General features: G+C 37.9%; 1 protein-coding gene across 6 annotated transcripts in view; it reads right to left on the bottom strand.

Moving 5' to 3' along the window:
• The window catches only part of LOC148862397 (ENTH/VHS family protein), an 88,880-nt gene that overhangs the window by 58,503 nt on the left and 6,368 nt on the right, over positions 1-24,009 (bottom strand). For 3 of the 6 annotated variants that reach the window (XM_088980484.1, XM_088980485.1, XM_088980487.1), the window contains exons 2-3: positions 17,173-17,215; positions 1,724-1,834 (exon numbers count right to left, since the gene is read on the bottom strand). Coding sequence is in view for 4 of the 6 variants with exons in the window: in XM_088980487.1 (XP_088836613.1) it covers positions 1,724-1,822 (99 nt within the window). In the remaining 2 variants the exon portion in view is untranslated. Of the gene's footprint in view, positions 1-1,723; positions 1,835-16,978; positions 17,080-17,172; positions 17,216-24,009 lie in introns of all 6 variants that reach the window. The other 3 variants (XM_088980486.1, XM_088980482.1, XM_088980483.1) reach the window with 3 other exon arrangements.

The raw sequence follows: 24,009 nt of genomic DNA, 5'->3' as shown, positions 1-24,009 counted from the left end.
GTCTTCCCACCACCACCACCGCCGTTGCAACAAGCAGTAGTGGTGGTTCGGTACTTCAGTGAATAATAATGATGCCTCTCTTAATTATTTTTATTAATTATTTTAACATTTTTTATTAAACATTAATTATTTTTTATTGAATTTACTTGTGTTATTTATTAATTATTTTTATTAATTAGTAATTTTTAATTATTTCATTATTTCTTAAAAATTATTTTAATTTTATTTGTATAAATTATTAATTATTTTTATATTTTATAATCATTATTTTTTTTTAATTTTAATAGTTTCATATATTAATTAGTAATTATTAATTTATTATTTTTTATTTGTATTGTTTCAATATTATTTTGAGGTTGAAAATTATTTTTTATGAGATAATATAAATTGAATTCAATATTTCCAAATTGTATGTTTTAGGGTTAAAATTGTAAAATCAGTAAATTTCAGATGGTAAAGGGTTGATCCAACACAAACAAACTTATGGATTCAAATCCTCTAAAAAGTAGAAAAGCAACTATGCCTCTTCTCAAATTTCAGACACATTTAATATCTTTTTAACTTTTCAAATCTGAATTTTCAGATTTATCAAACGCCACCTAAACCACACTACATATTGTTTTCAGCCCTTATTATTGCTGAAAACTGCACTCTCTACACCACAACCCTACCCCACGACTACCTGAAAACTCATAACACTGTTTGAGGATCACTCCCCCTTCGAATCACACTGAAATTTGCATAAACCCTAGCACACTACAATCTGAATTTCCACCATACAATTTGAAGCAAACTTATCATATGATTCACAACAAGAAATTGCAGTGAAACCTCTTACCTAATCACCGAAAATCATACCACACAAGGCACCCACTACACAACACGAATCAGCCCTCTTCTCTTCATCGATTGGGGGAGGGCTTCTTACAAATCACAGCAACCAACCACGAACAGCACAACTGGAGGCATAGAAACCTCCAAGGGGAGAGGCCGATCACTCCTTTTCAGCCCTTTCCCTTATCTCCAACTGATGGCGAAGAAAGCAAAGGGAAACCCTAGACTGGGTGCGCAAATAACAGAATTCTAGGCAGATCCGATTTGCTCAATTTGGCTCTGATACCATATTAGGATTCGGCCTGCCCTTTAATTCTGTTAGATTGATAACTGTCAAAGTAAAAGAAATAGAGAAAGAGAGAGAAGAAGAAGAAGAGAAGAGAAGAAAGGAAGAGAAAGATCTGGTTCGAACAAGAGAGAAAAGTTCACTCTCCCATTCGACCAGATATGTTTTCATATTACTAATACTCTAGAAATGACACATATGCCCCTACTTAAGTGAGGGACATAAGATCTAACATAACCTTACACATCAGCAACATAAACATAAGCATAAAGACAAAAATACCCCTACATAGTCGACATTAACAACTTCAAAATGGGTGCCTTGTCTACCTTGGACACTTCAATTTTTATAATGAACATCTTATACCTGGTCCATGCTGCCTCCTTGTCCAAAATAGGTGGTCAGTCCTCTTGAACTACACATAGTGCTTTCTTTTTTATCTTTTCTTTTTCTAATGAGTAACTAAAAAAATGTCAAATATCAATTGTATAGAAAACATTCCAAAAAATGCCTTTTCTTCCTTTTAGAAATAATACCAGCCAATTGATTTTGCCTTGAATTATATATTAACATCCAAGAAGAGGAAAAAAATGTGTCATGTACTTTTACGAAACTTAGGAGGATACTCTCTATGCTCTGCTGTGAACTGTTAAGCTTGGCTAGTTTTTCCACCAAAATCTGACCATTAAATGTTCCATTCATGACTTCCAGTTTCTGCCCAACAAATAAGAAAAAACACAATGAGAAACATGAAGTTTAACTAAAAGCAAAGAATCCTCATATAATACAAATTATAAAAAGATTAGCTACAATAGACCCCATTATAATTTTTTTATTGGTAACTATTACTCCACTTAAGTGGAAAAACAGTTGTGTTTACAAAGTATATGGTCCAAAGATGTAATGATGGCCCCTAGGCAGACACAGCTGCCTAACCCCATAAACTCATTTGAGTAAATATGTACAAGTCTATAATCCTGCATCCCAGATTCCCAGTTGGTCACTCCCCAAAATAATTGCTCCCTATTGATCCCTTATAAGGCTAACCTATCTGCAAAGCTAATAATCATGTGGACCCCCTATAATTAATATATTATGTAAGATGAAAAACAGCCCTAGAAGTATGGGACTATGCAAGAAAACCAGAAAGAACAAACAAGAGAAGATTAGAGAAGCTGAAAGAGAGAGAGAGAGAGAGCTGCAGCAAGGAGGGTTAGAGGATGAGAGGTTCGAACTAAAACTCCTTCTAACACTCTAATAAACTTTTATTAAGTTAATCTTTGAGTAATTACAAGAGAGGCCCTTGGTTGGACAAGAAATTACAAAAAACAGAGCATAGATGAGTATGGACCCAGAATAAGGCCCATTACAGAGAAGAACATAAATATAACATAGAAAACAGCCTATGGGCCATTCGGCCCATCTTCTCTACACTCCCCCTCAAGCTGAGCATAGATGTTAATCATGCCCAGCTTGCCAGTGTCATTCTAAAGCCTTGCCTTGGAAATACCCTTGGTGAGAAAATCTGCCAATTGTCCTTCAAAAGTAATGAATGGAAGATACACTTCACCCAAAGAGACTCTTTCTCGAATAAAGTGTCTATCAACCTCAATATGTTTAGTTCTATCATGTTGTACGGGGTTGTAGGCAATGTTGATGGCAGCATGATTATCACAGTACAACATCATTGGCTTGTCATAATCAATCCCAAGTTCTTCCATCAATGACCTCAGCCACAACAGTTCAGAGACTCCATGTGCCATGGCCCTACATTCTGCTTCTGCTGAGGATCGGGCCACAACTGATTGTTTCTTGCTCCTCCAAGAGACAACATTACCAGTCACCAGACTGCAATACCCTGAAGTAGATCTTTTGTCATCAATATTTCCAGCCCATTCAGCATCAGTATAGGCTTCAAGTTTCAGATGTCCATGCTTGGTAAATAGAATCCCTTTTCCTGGGGAGCCTTTTAAATAACACATAATTCGTTCTGCAACTGCCATATGAGTATCTCAAGGAGCATGCATGAACTGGCTAATACAACTAACAGCATATGCAATATCTGGCCGAGTCATGCACAGGTATAGGAGCTTCCCAAGAAGTCTCTGAAAGACCCCTTTATCTTCCAACAATGTTCCATCTGAAGCAGAAAGTCTGTGACTCATATCAATAGGAGTTACAACTGGTCTAGCACCCATCTTCCCAGTTTCAGAGAGCAAGTCAAGGACATACTTCCTTTGGGAGATAAGAATCTCATTCTTGGATCTAGCAACTTCTATGCCAAGGAAGTATCTCAACTCCCCCAAATCCTTAATCTCAAATTTTGTACGAAGGAAAGACTTAAGAGCACGAATTCCTGAGGCATCATTACCAGTCACAACAATGTCATCAACATACACAATGAGATATACTGCCAGAGATTCACTTCTCATCACAAAAAGAGTATTAACTGACTGTGTCTAAGTATAGTCGAATTTAACAAGTGTTGTTCTAAATTTCTCAAACCATGCTCTAGGAGACTGTTTGAGGCTATAAAGAGATTTCTTCAATTTGCATACATTTCCTTGCATATCACTTCCATACATTCCTGGAGGGAGAGACATATAGACCTCCTCATATAAGTCACCATTCAGAAACGCATTCTTTACATCCAACTAATAAAGGGGCCAATCAAAGTGAGCTGCCAGAGATAAGAAAACCCTCACAGATGTCATCTTAGCAACAGGAGCAAAGGTCTCCAAGTAATCAATCCCATACGTCTGTGTGTAGCCTTTGGCAACCAGTCTGGCCTTGTACCACTCAATAGTCCCATAAGCCCGGTATTTAATGGTAAAGACCCACTTGCAACCAATCAGATCCTTCCCTTCAGGTAAACCCACTACTTCCCAAGTATCATTTTTGTGTAGGGCAACCATTTCAGATTCCATGGCATCTCTCCATTTTGGAATCTCAAGAGCTTTTGAAACAAACCTAGGAATAGGTTTAGAAGCAACTGAAGAGAGATAGACAAAGTATGAAGGAGAAAGTAGATCATAAGAAAGGTGTTTGGAAATGCAGTGTGTAGTGCACTTCCGTTTTCCTTTCCTAACAGCAATGGGAACATCAAGATCCGGGAAAGATGGTTCCAAAGAGGTTGAAACAACACCTGTTGTCTCATCTGTGATTGGAAGTGTATGAGGCTCATCTGTTGTAAGGGAAACAACCTACTCATTCCTGGATCTTTGCCTTTGATACACCTTGGGATTGTGGGTAGGACGAGGAGGTAAAGAGATAGGAGCACTAGGACAAGAAGAATGAAGTGACTGATCCTCCCTTGATTCATTTGGTGAGGACACAGGCTCATCAAGAGACTCAACTGGGACAGAGAGAGGAAGAGCAAACACTTGTGACAAACTCTCCCCTCGTTGACAATGTCCTTCCTGAGAGGACCCATAAAAAGGAGAAAGTTCATCAAAGGTAACATCCATTGAGACATACCGAATGCCAATCTTTGGATCAAAACAACAGTAACCCTTTTGTGTGGGGGAATAACCAAGGAAGATGCATTTGTGGGCTTTTGGTTCAAATTTATGTCTTTGGGCACTTGGAATGTGAACATAACAGGTGCAGCCAAACACACAAAGAAGAATAGGGAAGAGATCCTTATCTGGATGAAGAAGACTGAAGGGGGATTTAAACCCTAAAACCCTGGATGGCATACGGTTTAATAAGGATCTGGATGAAGAAGACTTGGAATGTCACAGTAGTTACAGATCTGTAGTCTTGAAGCAATAACACCTTTTTGGGCATAATAAGGATCATTCGATCCACATACAATGAGAGAAGACACTCTCACACCAGCCACAGGTCATTAGACCCACACATCTAAGTACAAAAGGATCAGTTCGATCCACAAACTGAGGAAGAAAAACTAAAAAAAAAAACTCACAACATTCGATTTTTTTTCTAATAGTTTTTGGGCTCACGACCAAGAAAAAAGAACAGCTTTGCAGTGAGTTTCCTCACACGTCCACCAGAGATCTTGTTCTTTGGTTCGATCGCCAATAGACAAAAAAGGAAAGAAGTGCCGCCTTGGTCCTAAGATTGGATCCGCCGCTCTGATACCAAAGGAGGAATCCTACAAAGCCTCCTATCACAAAGGAGGAATCCTACAAAGGTGCCCTTGCGGCACTAAACTTAAAATAAACTAAGTTATTTCAACAGGAAACATCATTCTGGTAATTTTCTTTTATCTTAAGAATACCATTTAGCATCTAAAATATCAAAATTGGCATTATATAAGAAGTTGAAGAGAGCATGGTTTCAAATGTCGCCAAATGTCACTAATGTCGCCCAACATATGTCGATGTCGAGGCTCACTGACATGAAAATGGATGGTAATATAAAAATTACATTATGTCAGTCGACATTTCCTATATTTCGGAAATGTCAACCAAATCGGTCCAAATAACCAAAGAAATACAGTTTTTCCTATTATGTCAACAGAATGTCGACTAATGTACATTGAAAATATAGTTTATTAGTATATTATATTAATATAATACAGTATATTGATAAAGATTATTCCGTTAATAATTTCTATTTAATATTTCAAATAAAATATTTATAAAAAAGAATTAACAAAATACAAAAACAAAAGAATAAATTAACTACTTTATAATATAAAACATAAAATATTTTTCAAGTAATAAAATATTAACTAGTTAGTATTTTTCAAAATATTTATTAAAATCAGAATAAATTCATTAAGTTTTATGAGAAATCAGAACTTATCATAATCTTAATACTACAAAAAGGAGAATCAGTTCATTAAATTTATAATAAAACAAAATGTATTATAACTTTAATATTTAAAAAAATCGGAATAAATGTATTTCTATTTACTAGTGTGAAATAATTATATTAAAATTTATAATAAATCAGAATTAAAAATAGGAAAAGAAAATATCAGATAACCTTGTAAAAGAAGGAGAAGATTGTTTCGAATGCTGCTACAGTAGTCCGAACCAGGAAGAGAAGGAAGGAGAAGAGGAAGAAGAAGAGAAGAAGAAAGAAAATAAGGGTCTGTCGAAATCTGTTGGATTCCTCCTACAGTCGACCCCCTTAATCTTCATTAGATTCTAATGATCTTTACAAAGACAAAAATGCCCTTACTTAAGTGTGGGGCAGAGTGACTCTAATAACACTGCCACATAAGCAAGTTACTTAACAAACATAAGAAGACTAAACTACCCCTATTCGGCACACTTTAACACTCCCCCTCAAGCTGGAGAATATATGTCATATAATCCCAACTTGTTACATAGATAGTTCACTTTCCCCGAGCTTAGAGCTTTTGTAAACAAATCTGCCCACTGGTCATTAGAGCCCACATGTTTTGTATTTATCTCTCCAGCAAGGACCTTCTCCCTCACAAAGTGACAATCAACCTCTATGTGCTTTGTTCTCTCATGAAAGACAGGGTTGGATGAGATAGGAGTGCAGCTTGGTTGTCACAATACAATCTCATAGGTTTATCCATGTGAAATCCAATTTCTTGTAGGAGATTCTTCAACCACACTAATTCACAGGTAGTGTGCACCATGGCCCTATACTCGACTTCAGCACTGCTTCTGGCCACAACCGCCTGCTTTTTACTCTTCCATGTCACAAGATTTCCTCCAAGAATTTGCAATAGCCTGTAGTAGATCTTCTGTCATTCACTAAGCCTGCCCAGTCTGCATCTATATACCCAACTACTTCAAGTTTTCTTCCTGATTTATACAATAGCCCACGGCCTGGAGCTCCTTTCAGATACCTCACAATTCTAAGGACTGCATCCCAATGAAGTATACGAGGGTTCTGCATGAATTGGCTCACCACACTGACTGCAAAGGAGATGTCGGGTCTCGTGATAGTCAGATAGTTCAGCTTTCCCACTAGTCGTCTATACCTTCCAAGATCTTCAAATACTTCTCTTGTATCACTCCTCAACTTAACATTTGGTTCCATAGGGGTCTCAGCCGGTTTTGCACCTAACAGTCATGTTTCTTCCAATAGATCAAGAACATATTTCCTTTGGCACAAATTTACACATTATTTTGACCTGGCAACTTCTATTCCCAAGAAATACTTTAATGTTTCAAGGTCTTTTGTTTGAAAACGATTTTGCATAAATACCTTTAGTTTGCCAATCCCCAAATTATCACTACCAGTAATGACAATATCATCCACATAGACCACTAATAAAATCTTCCCAGCTTCTGAGCCATAGCTAAACACTGAGTGATCAACCTGGCATTGCTTCATTTCAAAATTCTTCGCCACTTCGCTGAACTTCCCAAACCAAGCACGTGGAGATTGCTTCAACCCATAAATTGCCTTCTTCAGTTTGCACACCTTACCATCCTCCCCCTGAGCAATAAACCTAGGTGGTTGCTCCATATATACCTCCTCCACCAGATCACCATGGAGGAAAGCATTATTTATGTCAAGCTGAAAGAGAGGCCAATCATACATAACTGCCAGGGAGATTAGTACACAAACAGAACCAATCTTAGCCACCGGAGAGAATGTCTCCATGTAGTCCACTCCATACAACTGTGAGTAACCTTTAGCAACAAGTCTGGCCTTCAGACGCTCCACACTACCATCTGGCAGTATTTCACAGTATACACCCATTTACAGCCCATAGCATGCTTACCAGGTGGGGGAGTAGTAAGTTCCCACGTTTGAGAATGTTGAAGAGCAGAGAGTTCCTCCTCCATTGCTTGCCGCCATCCAGGTGAACTAAGAGCTTCTTGAACATTGTTAGGTGTGGAAATAGAGGACAAAAGTGAAACAAACTGGCGATGTAAGGTAGAAAGACGAGATAAAGAAACAAAATTGGAAATGGGATGGAGGGTAGAACTGCGTTTACCTTTCCGTAAGGCAATGGGTAGGTCAAGGTCTGAAGGTTCAGCAATAGGAGCCATGAGGGGATCCGCGGATGAGGTAGAAGCTGGAGGAGGGGCCGGTGTCGTTCGACGTGTATACACTTGTCAGATCGGTGGTGACCTGCACTGGATGAGGTGATGAGTCTACTCCCACAACAGCATCTAGAACTGGATCAATGACAGGAAGAGGAAGAGGAAATGAGGGTGAAGACAATGATGCATCAAGACTTGAGAAGAATGATACAAACTCAAAAAAATTGACATCAGGGCAAACATAGCACTTTCGGGTAATGGGATTATAACACTTGTACCATTTTTGAGTCCGAGAGTAGCCAAGGAAGACACATTTAAATGAGCGTGCATCTAGCTTGTCTATTCCAGGACTCAAATTGTGGACAAAGCACACACAGCCAAAGACACGAGGAGTTAATGGAAATGGAGATAAAGTGGGAAACAAGATAGAGAAGGGGGACCGACCATGAAGAATAAAAGAGGGCATCCGATTAATGAGAAAACATGCAGTGAGTACAGCATCACTCCAAAACCGTTTAGGAACATTCATGTGGTGAATCATAGACTGAGTAGTTTCAAGAAGTTGACGATTCTTCCGTTCAACTACCCCATTTTGTTAAGGGGTAAATGCACATGAGGTCTGATGAATAATGTCATGCTGTTCTAAATACTGTTGAAATGAAATAAGAAAGTATTCATGACCATTATCTGAACGGAGAACTTTGATTGGAACACCAAATTGTGTGCGTATTTCAGCATGGAATTTCTAAAAAATGGAAAATAATTCACTTCTTTCTTTCATTAAATAAATCCATGTCATTCTTGAACAATCATCAATAAAGGAGACAAAATACTTGTACCTATTATAAGACTCTATTTTGATTGGACCCCAAACATCTGAATGAACCAAAGAAAAATGGCTCAACATACGACTCTCAACTCTTTGATTGAAGGACACACGACGATGTTTACCAAACTGACATGACTCACATTGCAAAACTGACAACTGACTCAATGACAGAACCAACATCTTGAGAGCCTTGAGAGATGGATGTCCCAGTTGGCAATGCCATTGTAGAGGAATAAGTGAAGTCTGAAGAGCAATTGAAGATCCACCACCGTCAAGGTAATACAATCCACCGGCATCATGCCCCCCACCAATCTTCTTCCCCGTCTTGAGATCCTGGAAAACACAAGTGGAAGGAAAGAAGGTAACAAAACAGTTAAGAGCTTTGGTTATTTTACTAACAGACATAAGATTGAATGGAAACTTAGGTACATATAAAACAGATAATAAGGGCACAGAAGCCATGTCAACATTACCAACACCACAGATGGGAGATGAGGACCCATTGGCAAGTGTAACAGTTTGTGATGTGGAGGTTTCAGAAAGAGAAGAGAACACACCTGGAGTCTCGATCATATGATCTGAGGCTCCATAGTCAATAATCCAGGGAGAGGTTTTAGATGACATGCAAGCAATACCTGAATGGGCAAGTGTGGCAGTGGTATGCTGTGAAGTAGTTTGAAGGAACCGTTCATACTCATCACGCGGTACACTCACCATTTCCCTCCTAGAAGTAGATGCAGATGTGGGAGGAGTTCGGTCTGCCTGTTTACAATCACTGATGTCAACCTCACCTGCTACATCATGAATAGCCCATTTAGAGGGAGGGCCATGTAAGTCATAACAGAAATTCATTATGTGTCCTTCCCTGCCACAATGAGTACACTTCCTTGCAGAGTTATTCTTCCCTCTGCCACGGCCTCCCCCTGAGTCACTACCACCCCGACTAATCATGGAACTGCCACGGCCTCCTCGGGAGGCATGTCCTCCCCCCTTTGTACTGTGTCCACCTCCTTTAGCAATCACAAGTGCTTATCTATCAAAATGTGTGGGATTCTCTGTCTGTCCCAAAGAAATTCTACGAAGCCGTGAGAATACTTCCTCAAGTGTAGGAAGGGTGGAGCTCCCTAATATTTGGGCTCTAACTGGTTCATACTCTGATTTCAGCCCCACCAAGAATCTTGTAACATTTAGTTGTTCCCTTTGTTGTTGTTGCACTTTAATATCTGGAGTGAGGGGATGATAGACATTGAGTTCATTCCTTATATTTTCATGCAGGCATAGTACTCTTCTAGCGTTTTGTTTCCTTGTTGCAAATCAAAGTACTCCTGATAAAGTTGATATACTCATGTTGTATTATCTTGTCCAGAATACAACTTCTTAGCATGTTTCCATATATCCTTAGCTATATCAAGAAACATGAAGTTCGCACTGATTTTGGGTTCCATACTGTTCCATAGCCAAGTCATGATTTGAGCATCTTTTTGTTCCCAATCATCAAACCCTGTGGAGTCGGCCGATGGTTTCTCATCTTTTATGTGCTTCACTTTCCTCTTTGCCTTAAGAAAAACTTCCACAGATTTAGCCCATGGAACATAGTTCTCCCCATTCAGTTTAATTGAGGTCATCTTTACACCTAGGTAGTCAGAGGAAACCACCACACTAGGTTTCTGATCATTATACCCATCTCCTATTGCTGCCATTGTACTCTTTCACAATTGCCTCTAACCTGAATTCTCAGCAACAAGCTGACTGTTGTTATTCAAAAAATTGATGTTCCAACACCTATGGCAACTCCTAAACACAACAGTGGGTACACACGCCTTGTTCTTATTCACACTACTGCTGATTTTACAATACCGCTGACCACATAGGCATCAATTTAACACTCACTAACCACATGTAAGCCCTCTTACATCCACTCAATAGGGATTGTGCAACATAAGCACCACAACATAGTTAAACCTGTTACACCCAATTCAGACTAGTTTAACAATTTTAAAATGGCACTACACACCCACAAAAAAACTCGGCTAGGTCACAGCATTACACCTTACACCACTCAGCCACTCACAGCAGCCCTAACACCACTCAACAACTCACAGCAGCCCCTACACCATTCGGCTACTGCACACACAGCCCTTTTCTTGATGAAGAAGGTTATGCGCAGCAGAGAGAGATGACCTGTGATATTTCAGACCTAGGGCGAACCAGTTCTATCCATAGACTGACTAGAAACGAAGAGAGTCACGAACACTGCTGAGGTGCTTTACCAACTGAAGTAGGTCAGGAGAATGGCTTTGATACCATGTTTCGAATGCTGCTACAGTAGTCTGAACCAAGAAGAGAAGGAAGGAGAAGAGGAAGAAGAAGAGAAGATGAAGAGAAGAAGAAGAAAGAAAATAAGGGTCTGTCGAAATCTGTTGGATTCCCCCTACAGTCGACCCCCTTAATCTTCATTAGATTCTAATGATCTTTACAAAGACAAAAATGCCCTTACTTAAGTGTGGGGCAGAGTGACTCTAATGACACTGCCACATAAGCAAGTTACTTAACAAGCATAAGAAGACTAAACTACCCCTATTCGGCACACTTTAACAAAGATAATAGTCTAGAAATATGTATTAATGTTTCCTTTATCATTTTACAAAATATCTTTGCATATTTCCACATATTTCAAAATATTTCCACAATGTCTCTAATTTTTACAATATTTCCTCTCGACATTTCTGACATATGTCCTATATTTTGGTAAGCGACATTTCCATCGACATCGACATTTTAAACCGTGGAAGAGAGTACATACATGCATATATTAGGTATATATTAGGGTAATAATAACAGTAATAAATGTTTTTTTATAAGCAACAAAGAAGTAATCCATTCATTATATTTAAGAGAGATAAAACAAAAGGTTGTGGTACAAAAGAAAACATACACAATATAGATATAACTATTCACCCTTTTTTACATTTGAGCCCAAAACATTTTCTATTTATTCACCCCTTGTTTAGCCAAACCATTGGCCAAACAATTTGCAGACCTACGTACCCATCTGATTTGTAATTGCATATCTTTTGAAAACCATTTGAACCGTCTAAGCTCATTTCTGAAATTCCAGAACACATTCTTTTCCTTCATTAACCACCTTTCAACCCCCTTCAATGAACAACCTCCCAACCATCATTTTTTTAGATTTTTGCAACCCAAACACCACTGCCAAAAGTTCTGCCCTTATTAAATCACCTTCTTCTATTGGAGATGAAAACATTGCAAAAAAGTGCCCATTCTCGTTTCTCACCTCTTATCACTCCCCCAATCCCAAAAGGCCCTGGATTGTCCATGCTACAGCTATTGAAGTTCAGTTTCTCACCCACCCTCTTTGCAGGACTCCAATCTTCTTTTATTTTTGGTTTTTTAGAGGATGTCCCTGCTATTATTGCTCCCCAGTTTCTAAAGAAATCTTCCACAGTGAAATCCAAGAACAGTGCCAAAGTCTTCACCCATTGTGCTACTCTTAAAGTGATGGTTTCAATTACTACCTTGCTGCTTCTTTCTTTCTCATAAAAAGTTCTTGCATTTCATTCTTTCCAAATTGTCCAAAGCACCGCTGCCCTTGTCCATTTCCAAATGATTCTGCCCCTCCTTTTTGTGCATCTTAATACAGATGAATCGAACAATCTGTCCAAACTAACAGGAGGTTCCACCTAAAAAAAAGTAGAAAAACCATTCCCAAATGTCACAAGCAAATGGACAGGAGATTAACAGGTGGTAGGCAGTTTCACCATGCAAGACTGGAAGTAGAAAAACATTTATTTAACAGTAATAAATGTTTTTTCTACTTCCAGACTCCATAACTCCACCAGCATATTGCATTCCATCTCTTCATACCTTTCATGGCTGATTCAAGTGGGTTTAGGCTGTTGTCACCATTCTTCTTTTCCCCACTCCTATATATTGTATCTTCAACTCTAACTCTCTTTTCTTCATTTTTTGAGAAAACACCTTCAATTTTTAAAATAAATAATGTTTCTGAGAGAAGAATGACTAAATTTTCTTTCAACAGATAAAGGCCTATTGTGAAACAAAACTGACCTTTTAAGTTTAGTAGCCTAATATGTTTGCCTAAAAATGAGAGTTCAAGAAACAAATGAAGTTGCTATATGAAAAACAACTTTCTACAGCAAGTAACCTCAAATAACTAACAAAATTGTCAATCACTTGTTTCTATGTTGTCATATGACTGCCACCATCCGCGAATTTTTTAAATGAGTAACAACTTGATTTTATTGATTTAAAAAGAATGAGTTACATATGGCTACACCCTTGAGATTGAAATGGCCAATACAGAATGTGTAATTGTGTACATCATATATTTCCCCCCACTCCCCAAAGTAAATCTTCTCTATTTACCCCTTGTTTTGCCAGAGCATCTGTGAACCAATGCTGTAAGGATACTTCTATTTTCTTGAGCTCCTTTATCTCCTTCATAATATTTCTATACTGCCAAGGATCCATACCTTCATTCTGAATCCAGTCCACTACCACTTTGGACTGATATCACTTGTTTTTATTTACATAGCATAGTTAAGGAGTTATTGGGCTCAAGGTCCATTAGCTTATGTTTTAAGTTAAGAGTGTTTACTCAGTCCGTACAAGTAGCTGACTTACTAAGGGCATACTTGTCTGTGTACTCTGTTTTTATTTGAGAGTATATAATCTAATGAAAGGGGCGGCCAGACCTAATTTTGGTTTCTCCCATTCTCCTCAATCTCTCTCCTCTTTTTTTCTCTGCATAAACCTTCTCTTCTCTTTCTTTTCTTCTTTCTTTCACAGTTTTTATATCAAAAAAGATCTTCCAAACTTCTCTACTCCCTCAGTTAGCAGCATAGTTATCAAGGCATAGAACTCAAGACAATTCTGGGTGACAGTGAAGTGCTTAGTTACATAGGTAGCACCTAGGTAATTAAATTTTGGTTAGTTCCCTATTTGTATATACTAATCAGCAAGTATATTAATTGAAAAAAAAAACTGTCTTTAATAAGAACATTAAACTTCCTCTCAAAAACATGGCAAATCATCATATTCAAAAGAAAATAGTATTTTAAATATATTAATTTCAATATTTTTCAAAAATAATACTAATTTAATAAATATTTAATAGATCAATTCATATCAAATTATCAACTAAAGATAGCAATATTTTATATGATAAAGAATAAAAAATAGAGCAAGTAAAATAGAAAAAAGATCAAGGTTGGAAGCACTGTTTTATTTAATGTGTGTGTGTGTGTGAGAGAGAGAGAGAGAGAGAATGTGTGTGTGTGGAAAAAGCAAAAGAAAAAAGAAACCTTATCCTTTTCTCTTCTCAAAACCCTTGGATCTTTTAAATTTCAAAGTAAAACTTTAAAACAAAGTATAAATGATATATAGTATAAAATAGAACCTATTAACACAGATATTAGTAAGATGTAGCTATGGTAATGATATTATAACAAGGTTCCTACATAGGTGACAAAAATCACAAGGCGGCCACCTTATCACCCATGCAGATGCCTAGTCACCTAGAATGTGCCTTGTTCTACAAGCCAAGGCTTTCAGGCTAGTGTTTCAAAAGCGCAAGGTGCAAAAAAAAATATAAATAAATAAATAAAGCACAAGGGGCATTTTGTGCTCAAGGCACAATGTGCAAGGTGAGGTGTGTGCCTTTTCGAAGCAAGGAGCAAAAATACAAAAAAAAATGCTAAAAATGCAAAACAAAATGGAAAATTAAAAATATTCAACAAAACATTAATTAAAAATATAAACTTAAATTTTAAAATAAATGTTTTAGAAAAACTATTATCTCAAACATAGTTGTCAAGGCGCCCTTAGAGGTTCGCCTTGCCTAGTCACCAAGCAGTTTTATGCACTGGGTTATAAAATGCTTTTATATTTTAAATTTTTTTGACATTATTAAACTAGAATATTCATTCTATGTGTTTATATACTAATTTCTTTTTATTATTTTCTTATTTTGTTAGGGTTTAATCAACGCAAACATTGCTAACTGTTGTATTGAGCCCATGGTTCAAAGTATCAATACACCTCTGTGTATAGGCAGAGGTGTATCAGTACTTATAACAATACTCCCCCTATTTTTTTATTTCTTTGATAATCAATTTCATTTTTAAAATATATATATATATATATATATATATATTATTTAAAAAAATGGCTCCCCAAAAACACCTGTAAACAAGTATCGGGACCCCAAAGATACAATACAATACACCCGATACGGGGCATATTGTGTCGAAATTTTGATCCTTGGTTGAACCCTCAAAATTTTCAAAACCTGAACCAATAAGCAAGGGAAGAACTTAAAATTTTGTCTAATCGACACATTTTCTTCTTCCACATCTTCTTCTTCTTCTTTCACCTTTTCTTTTCTTCTTTCCTATAACAAAAGTAGGGGTTCAGCCCCTATATTTTTTAAATTTTCTTTCCTTTGTTCTTTTTCTTCTCATTAAATGTTGATTTTCTAGACTTAAACATGAAATTTATACTTCTCTTATGAAAAATATGAATAATTATTAAAGAAAGATGGTTATGGAACCTAGGGAACTACCCTAGGATATATGGTTTTACTTAAAATAAAAACAATCCATCGTCTAGGTGGGCGCCTAGGCAACCATGCAACAGGGCACCCCCTATCACATAGCCTCGCCTTGGCACCTTGAAAACTCTGATCTCAAATTAAAATATATAAACATATTCAACATGAAAATTCAAAAATTAAATCAAACATGACATATAAAACATATTTAATAGACCTGTTCATGGGCCGGGCTCAAGCTTGGCTTTTGTCAAAATTCTAATGGGCCCGGCCCGAGCCTGAAACAATGTAAAGTTGGGCCCGAAGCCCAGCCCGTGAACAGGTCTAATATTTAAGTATGTAAAACTTCCAATCTCTATATTTTTTCCCAATTGCATTAGTTTAAATGGCTAATATGATGTTAACCATTTTGCACTCCTAATTATGAGTCACCTTTGTACCAAGCCTCTTGAGGCAAGCCCAAATAAGTCCATGTAAGGGTCTTACATTCTTAATCCCTACAAAAAATTATTTTATAATTTTAATGTCTTATAAAAATATCTGGAAGAATGAATGAACAACATTAGGAAATAGGGGGGGTTCCCGGAGCTTCGGCGAGCAAGCAAATTTTGAAAAGGTGCATGCTTGGGCTGAAGCGCAAGGTGCACCAGGCACATGCATTTTGAGAGTGCTGCACCTGGGAACTAGACAAGGCACATACCTAACATGTCTTGCCTATGCGCCTAGGCATGCCTGAGGTAGACCTTTTAACTGGTTTGGCCAAAGTTACCAAGAGGTGCCTAACTGCATAGGTGATGTCTAGGCAATACCTTCACAACTATTTAACAGATTTGTATAGTTCAGGTCTTTTGCCAGCCCCCCCAAAAAATAGTTATAATGTCTCCATTATGATTCCTAAAGATCCCTCCTATCCCCAACTGGTCAGCTATTTAATTTCTCATGTGCACCTCCTTGGTCATTTAAAGAAGCTCTTTCATGGTTATGTTTCATTTGGTTGAAGGAGGGGTTCTTTGGTATACAGTTCCTTGCCAATATGCTGGTGTACATGGAAAGAGAAGAATAGACATTTTTTTAGGGGAAAGAGAAAGACATCCCAAGACTGCGCACAGATGTGACTAGCATATCATGGACTGGGCCATTTCTCTTAAGGATATTTCAGTTCTTCCAAGAGGAGAATTTTGTCTATCTATAGTCTGATATTTTGGGTGTAGAGAGTGACATATGTATTACTTATCAATAAATAAATAAATAATAGAATCCCTTTTCTTCCATGATAAGTGGTTATTACTTACTAGACCATTTATTGTAATGATAAATAAATAAGCATTGTTGTCAATCCAAAGAGAAAATAACTAAACAATTTGATCATGGCTTATGGCTAACTATATGAACAAATTGCTACACTCAAATTTTTTTGGTTGTGGTTCATTTATATGCAGCATGGATAGTTGATACAAGGAATACTTTTTCCAGTGCCCTTTTCGTACTTGATGGATAGCTCCTAGTTGCACATTCATCTCTTCCACTGCATCTTTATTCGCATTTCTAATGAATAGTTTCAAGATGTCCTAGGCAAGTAGGCATTCACCTAAACAAGTTCATATTGTTGTTTTTGCCTCCAAGTAGAAATCTAGAAGAATGTATATTGAAAATCCTAAAAACATATTCTGTTATCACTTACCTCAAGGAGTTGATTTTTCTTGGTATATGCTTTAAGAAGAATCCTACAAATAGGCATTGAAGTACAATACAGATTGTTAGCAATCACTTCCCATTCCACAAAATTAGTATATGGCTACAATAAAAGATTCACTACTGGAATCATGAAAGAATAACAAAAGTGTTCAGATGCAGTAATAACAGAAATACTGTCTGAAAGAAGCATGATATCTACAAGGATATGTCTAGATGTCAATTAAGAAACAGAAAAGATTGTAATATATAGATTATTTAGAGCACCCATAAGAAGCAGTCTGTTGCCAATTGAAAAGGCTAGAAGGGCTAAGGGGCAGACTAGAAAGGACATTAGTTGTAGTAAGAAATGATCTAAGTGCTCATAATTTAACAACGGATATGGTAGGAGTGAGCATTAGTTGGTTAAAACCAAACCAAAAATTTGGTTTTGGTTTTTTACTTAAATTGGTTTCGGTTTCGGTTTCAGTTTTTAGCTTTAGAACTTCGCTATATATATACATATATATATGGTTTTCAAAATTTTGGTTTGTTCAGTTCGGTTTTTAACCAAATAAACTGAACACTCACCCCGAGGATAAAGCACTAAACTGAACACAATGGAAGGGTTCATATGGCCACCCCCATATAGTTGGGACAAAGCTTAAATTATGATGATGGTGTATGTGTAATCACATGAATGAACCTTATGCATACATAGTTTTTAAAATATAATACCAGAATGGACTAAAGAATTAAACCAGTCAACCTAGAACAAGAACCCTCTGCAGACCAGTTTTGCCACTTGATCTGAGTTAGTCACTGCTGAACATGATGAGATAAGCCTGATGTTTCGATATCTGGTGAAAACTTTTCACCTAGATGTAATCTCTTTTTGTTTTAATTCCATTTTACCTTTTTATGTTACTTCTTAATCAGGCTATAGAGCCCAAATGAAAGGTATAAGTGAAAAATATGAATAAGAAGGCTTTCAAAACTGAATAATCCACGCATGATCAACCAAGCCCACCTGAGCCCAGCCCAAGTTGCGTTACATTTATCTTAGGCTGGGCTTGGGTTTGCAAACTCAGGCTTTGACTTCTGGTGGGCCAGGCCCAGACCAAAGGTCCAGGTCTTAACACCTACTAAACCCAGCCTAACCTGCCTAATTTGCATCCCCACCCATTGATGTAGGCTACAAAGCTGAACCACATAAAACCTATTTCTGTTGTTCTTGTTCTTTATTTTCTATCTTCTCTTCTTCACTGAGGGTTGAGACTCACAAGTTCAGACAATTTACGTACTTAAGATTTAACAAGTAAAAAGTAAAAACCACAAAAAAAGGACAGCTAAAAAAGGGAGAAAGCATTCAAGGAGGGGGACTGATGCATGTATTCCTTCTGGAAGGCTTTAATGCAGAGAGAGCTTAGTGGAGAGATGTGACTAAACCTTTCAGCAAACATTGCAGATATCAATCAACAAGAATACAGGATCAGCAAACAGCGATACAGAAACAAATTATAAATCTAGGTGCAGGCTTTTTTCTTGGGATATTATCTAAAACTCACCATGACTTTTTCACAATTCTCTAAAACTCAACATGACTTTTCAAAATCTCCAATGAGCCCCCCTGTCAGTGAGTTTTATTAACCCACCTTCCGTTAGATTTTTGTCAGGTCACCGTTAGTGATTATTAACAGAAGTTGTCCACATAAGCATTTAAGTATTTTAACTACCTCTGAATGGTCAGTCAAGCCTATTAAAATATATATTTTAAATATATGTGTGTTGGGCCTGGTGTGGGCCCAGGCCTGGGTTAAGGGTAATTTTGTCATTAAAAAATATTTAATAAGGATGACTAGCCATTCAGGGGTAGTTTGGTCATGTAAAATACTTAAATGCTCACATGGACAACTTTTATTAATGACCACTAGTGGTGATATTACAGAAATCTAATGGAAGGTGAGTTTTGGACAATAAAACTCAATGACAAGGGGCTCTCTAGAGGTTTTGAAAAATCATAGTGAGTTTTAGATAATATCCCTTTTTTCTTCGCTGAGATAAATCTAGGAACAGGTTCTAAAATGGTAGAACTTTAACTGCTTAATTGCATCATCATAAGATGAGATGTAGATCTACATGTAGGAATATGTAATCCAGCTGTTCATTTTCAGTGTATTTAGGCTCATCTGAAGTTAGAAAGAGGGTGCACTGTTATTTATTTGTCATGTTATTTTTATTAGTTGAATTTAGTTTCTAAGAAGGAAACATTGCGAAGAAAATTTGAAGTATGGTCAGAAGTTTTTTTCTTGTTGAAAGTCCTAGAAGAAATGGGAAAAAATAGTCTATTTCTATGTCCTTGTATCATTATATAGGGATCAACTGGTCAGACTTTGGATATTTTAAGATTTTGGCTTTGAATGAAAGTAAGAAGTGAATTTGGAAATTGGCTGTCTCTCAGCTTTTATTTTCTCCACTATATTATATATATACATACATACATATATATATATAGAGAGAGAGAGAGAAGAGAGAGTAAAATAAAATTTTATTAAATAAAAAGAAACAGAGTACAGGTGAAGCAAGGTGCTAAACAGATCAAAGACAAGGAACAGAAACCATCAGCCACACATGAAGCAGAAGAAAGCCCATCCAACCAGATGAAGACATCTACATCTTCTCTTCCCTTTTATTCTTTCCAAATACTTCAAAGGCCCTTGTTAGAGTCAGCTGTACAAGGGTAGTACAGTCCTTATGCTTAGTTATATATGTATTGCTCTGCTGATGTGGCCCTCACTTATGTGAGGGCACAATGGTAATCCTTGTATATCTTAGAAGAGTATAAATAAAAGAAGGGCCGACTAGAGGTTTTGAGATTTTTCTCTCTAGTTCGGCTGTGACTTTTCTCCTTCTTTTTCTTCTCTTTCTCCTTCTCCTCTCTCTCTCTCTTTTCCTTCTCTTTCTTCTGATCTGAGCATATACGAACATCTAATCTGAGTTTTATCATGGTATCAGAGCCACGATAATCAGTTCAGATCAGTTGTCTCCTTTTCCCTCTGTTCTGCACATTCCTCTCTAGGGTTTTGCAGGATTTTCATTGATATTTAGAGAGTTTTCCAAAAAGGAAGAAAATGACTGGTCGTTTTCTCCTTTTGGGGGTTTCCATGCCTCCAATGAGTGCAGTCGTTGTGGTTTGTGTGATTGGTAGAAAACCCTCTACTCGCAATTCGAAGAGGGCTGGTTTTGTGATAGTGACAGTGCAGACTTGGTACCCTCTATTCGACAGGTACATGATCTTCGAACTAAGTTGTGGTATGTAGCAAGTTTCTTTTATATGTTGCAGAACTGAAAATATTATTTGTGAAGTGTGTTGTGAGAGTTTCTAGTGCTGACAGTAAACCGCAACAGTAGTTCTGTTGCTAAAACTGGTGAACAGTTGTGAATATTATTGCTGAAACAGTGGTGAATAGTTGTGAGTGTTGCTGCTGAAACCTGGTACTAGGAACCCTAGTGGTGTTCAGTCATTCGTGTGGAGTGTGGTGATTTATTAGGGCAATAGAGTAACAATTTAGTGGTACAACCTCCCATAGTTTTTTTGTGCAGTCATAGGAGACAGCAGTAAGTACAAATCAAGTGTGATGGTGCCTTCTGATTATCTGAATGTGCATACGACCTCTATAAAGTTGAATGGTGAGAATTATGTCCCTTGGGCTAAGTCTGTTGAAGTTTTCCTGAAAGCCAAAAAGAAAGTGAAACATGTGAGGGAAGATAAACCCTCAGTTGATTCTCTGGGAAATGATGAATGGGAGCAAGAGGATGCTCAAATTATGACTTGGCTATGGAACAGCATGGAGTCCAAAATTAGTGTGAACTTCATGTTTTTAGATACAGCCAAGGAAGTCTGGGATCATGCAAGGAAACTATATTCTGGACAATATAACACTACTAGGGTTTACCAACTGTACCAAGAGTACTTCAATCTGCAACAAGGGAATCAGAGTCTTGAGAACTATTATGCCAGTTTGAGAAATTTACAAAATGAGTTGAATGTTTATCATCCTCTTACACCTAATGTCCAAATTCAGCAACAACAAAGAGAGCAGTTGGATGTGAACAGATTTTTAGTAGGGCTGAAATCTGAGTATGAACCCATAAGGGCACAGATATTAGGTGGATCTGCTCTTCCCTCTCTTGAGGAAGTGTTAGCTCGTCTTCGGAGGATTTCAGTTGGACCCATAGAGACTTTCACTATGTCAGATAGGTCTGCATTTGCAGTTACGAGAGGGGGAGGTCGTGGTGGTAGAGGAGGTCAGCATGGACGTGGTAGTGGTGGTGGACCCATGTATGGTCGTGGTGGTGGTGGAATGTATAATCGTGGTGGTGGTCGTGTTGGAGGACGAGACTCGAGGGGAGCCCGTGGTAGGGGACGTGGTAATACTCAGAGAAGGTGTACTCATTGTGGTATGGAGGGACATACTATCAACTTTTGCTACGATCTCCATGGCCCACCTTCAACCTGGGTGAATCATGCAGCTGTAAATGGTGGTAGCTCAAGACAAGAATCTCAAGTCACTGATCAGATCCCCACTACATCTATAGATACTTCCAAAAAGGAGATGGTGAGTGTTTCACGGGATGAGTATGAGCGGTTCATTCAGGGTACATCTCAACAGAACACAACTACCCTTGCACACACAGGTACGGCTTGTCTGGCATCCACATCTTCCCATTGGATCATAGATTCTGGAGCTTCCGATCATATGACTGGAACTCTAAGTGTGTTTTCATCAATTTCTCCATCCTCCACTTCCCAACCTGTTACTCTTGCCAATGGCTCTACATCAACCATATGTGGTGTTGGTAATGTTGACACTGACTCATTATCCCTCTCCTCAGGTTTATATGTTTCCAAGTTTCCCTTTAACCTGATGTTTGTTAGTAAATTGACTCAGTCTCTTAATTGCTCAATAACTTTTTACCCTTCCTCTTGTGTGTTTCAGGATCTCAAGACGGGGATGAAGATTGAGGGAGGGCATGACTGGTGGACTGTATTATCTTGATGGAGGTGGTTCGACAACAGTTCTTCAGTCATCTCTCTCCCCTCATCAGTGGCACTGCAGACTTGGTCATTCGTCTCTTAGAGCTCTTCAGTTACTTGTTCTGTCATTGCGTCGTCTTTCTAATTTAAATTGTGAGTCATGCTAGTTTGGGAAACATCATCGTGTCTCCTTTAGTCCTAGAGTTGATAGTCGTACATCGAGTCCTTTTTCTTTAGTCCATTCAGACATCTGGGGTCCAAACAGAGTAGTGTCTTATAATGGATACAAGTATTTTGTAATTTTTATTGATGATTATTCAAGGATGACATGGCTTTACCTTATGAAAGAAAAGAGTGAATTGTTTTCTATCTTCCAGAAATTTTATGCTGAAATTCGCAATCAATTTGGTGTAAATATTAAAATTCTTCGTTCTGATAATGGCCGCGAGTATTTTTCCACACACTTTCAAGAATATTTGGAACAACATGGCATTATCCATCAAACCTCATGTACCTACACCCCTCAACAAAATGTGGTGGCTGAAAGAAAAAACCGTCACCTTTTGGAAACTACTTGGTCCCTCTTATATTAGATGAATGTCCCCAAACCCTTTTGGAGTGATGTTGTACTCACATCTTTCTTTCTTATTAACCACATGCCCATGTCTTTCTTATTAACCGCATCTTTCCCACGTTGTCTCCTTTTCCCCTTACTCCCAGAGTTTTTGGATGTGTGTGTTTCGTTCATAATCTTGGGCCTGGAATGGACAAGTTAGATGCTAAATCCACTAAGTATGCCTTTCTTAGCTATTCCAAGACTCAAAGGGTACAAGTGTTATAACCCTCATTCTCGACGTTCTTTTGTGTGTTCTTATGTTACATTTTTTGAGTTTGTTCCTTTCTTCTCCAGGTCGGATAATACTTCTCTTTTGTTGCCATCACCCCCTCTTCCAGTTCCTGTTGAGGATCCCATTCCTCTTGTTCCGGTCGTGACCCAATCTTTGCCTCCAGTGAAGCTACCTAAGAGAGGACCACCTATCCGGCAAGTGTATACACATCGTCAGGCATCGACTCCTCCCCTAGCTTCGTCACCGTCAACAGATCCAACAGTTGATCCCACCCCAACCCCAACTCTAAGTTCTGATCTTGATCTTCCTATTACTTTGCAAAAAGGTAAACGCAATTGCACTCTCCATCCCATTTCCAAATTTGTTTTGTATCTCACATTTCGGCTTCCCATCGACAGTTTGTTTCTATGTTATCCTTTGTCTCTATTCCCAAGGATGTCCAGGAAGCCCTCAATTCTCCAGGGTGGCACCAAGCAATGGAAGAACTCTCGGCCCTGACTCATACTCATATGTGGGACCTCACTACTCTTCCTCCTGGTAAGCATGTGGTTGGCTATAAGTGGGTGTAAACGGTTAAATACTTACCTGATGGAAGTGTTGAACGGTTGAAAACTCAGTTAGTTGCCAAAGGTTATTCATAGCAGTATAGTATTGATTACACAGACACCTCTCCAGTTGCCAAAATTGGGTCAGTTCGTGTTCTAATTTCTCTTGTTGCTATGTTTGATTGGCCCTTGTTTCAACTTGACATCAAGAATGCCTTTTTACATGGTGATCTTCTTGAGGAGGTGTATATAGAGCAACCACCAGGGTTTGTTGCTCAGGGGGAGGGTGAGAAGGTCTGTAGACTTAAGAAGGCTATTTATGGACTTAAACAATCTCCCCGTGCATGGTTTGGGAGATTTAGTGAAGTGGTGAAGAAGTTTGGAATGAAACAGTGTCAGGTTGATCATTTTGTATT

The sequence above is a fragment of the Nelumbo lutea genome, chromosome 3 (genome assembly GCF_056320005.1).
Source record: "Nelumbo lutea isolate HS-2025 chromosome 3, American lotus-T2T, whole genome shotgun sequence".
Taxonomy (NCBI): domain Eukaryota; kingdom Viridiplantae; phylum Streptophyta; class Magnoliopsida; order Proteales; family Nelumbonaceae; genus Nelumbo; species Nelumbo lutea.
This window is presented reverse-complemented; position numbering and strand designations above follow the sequence as displayed.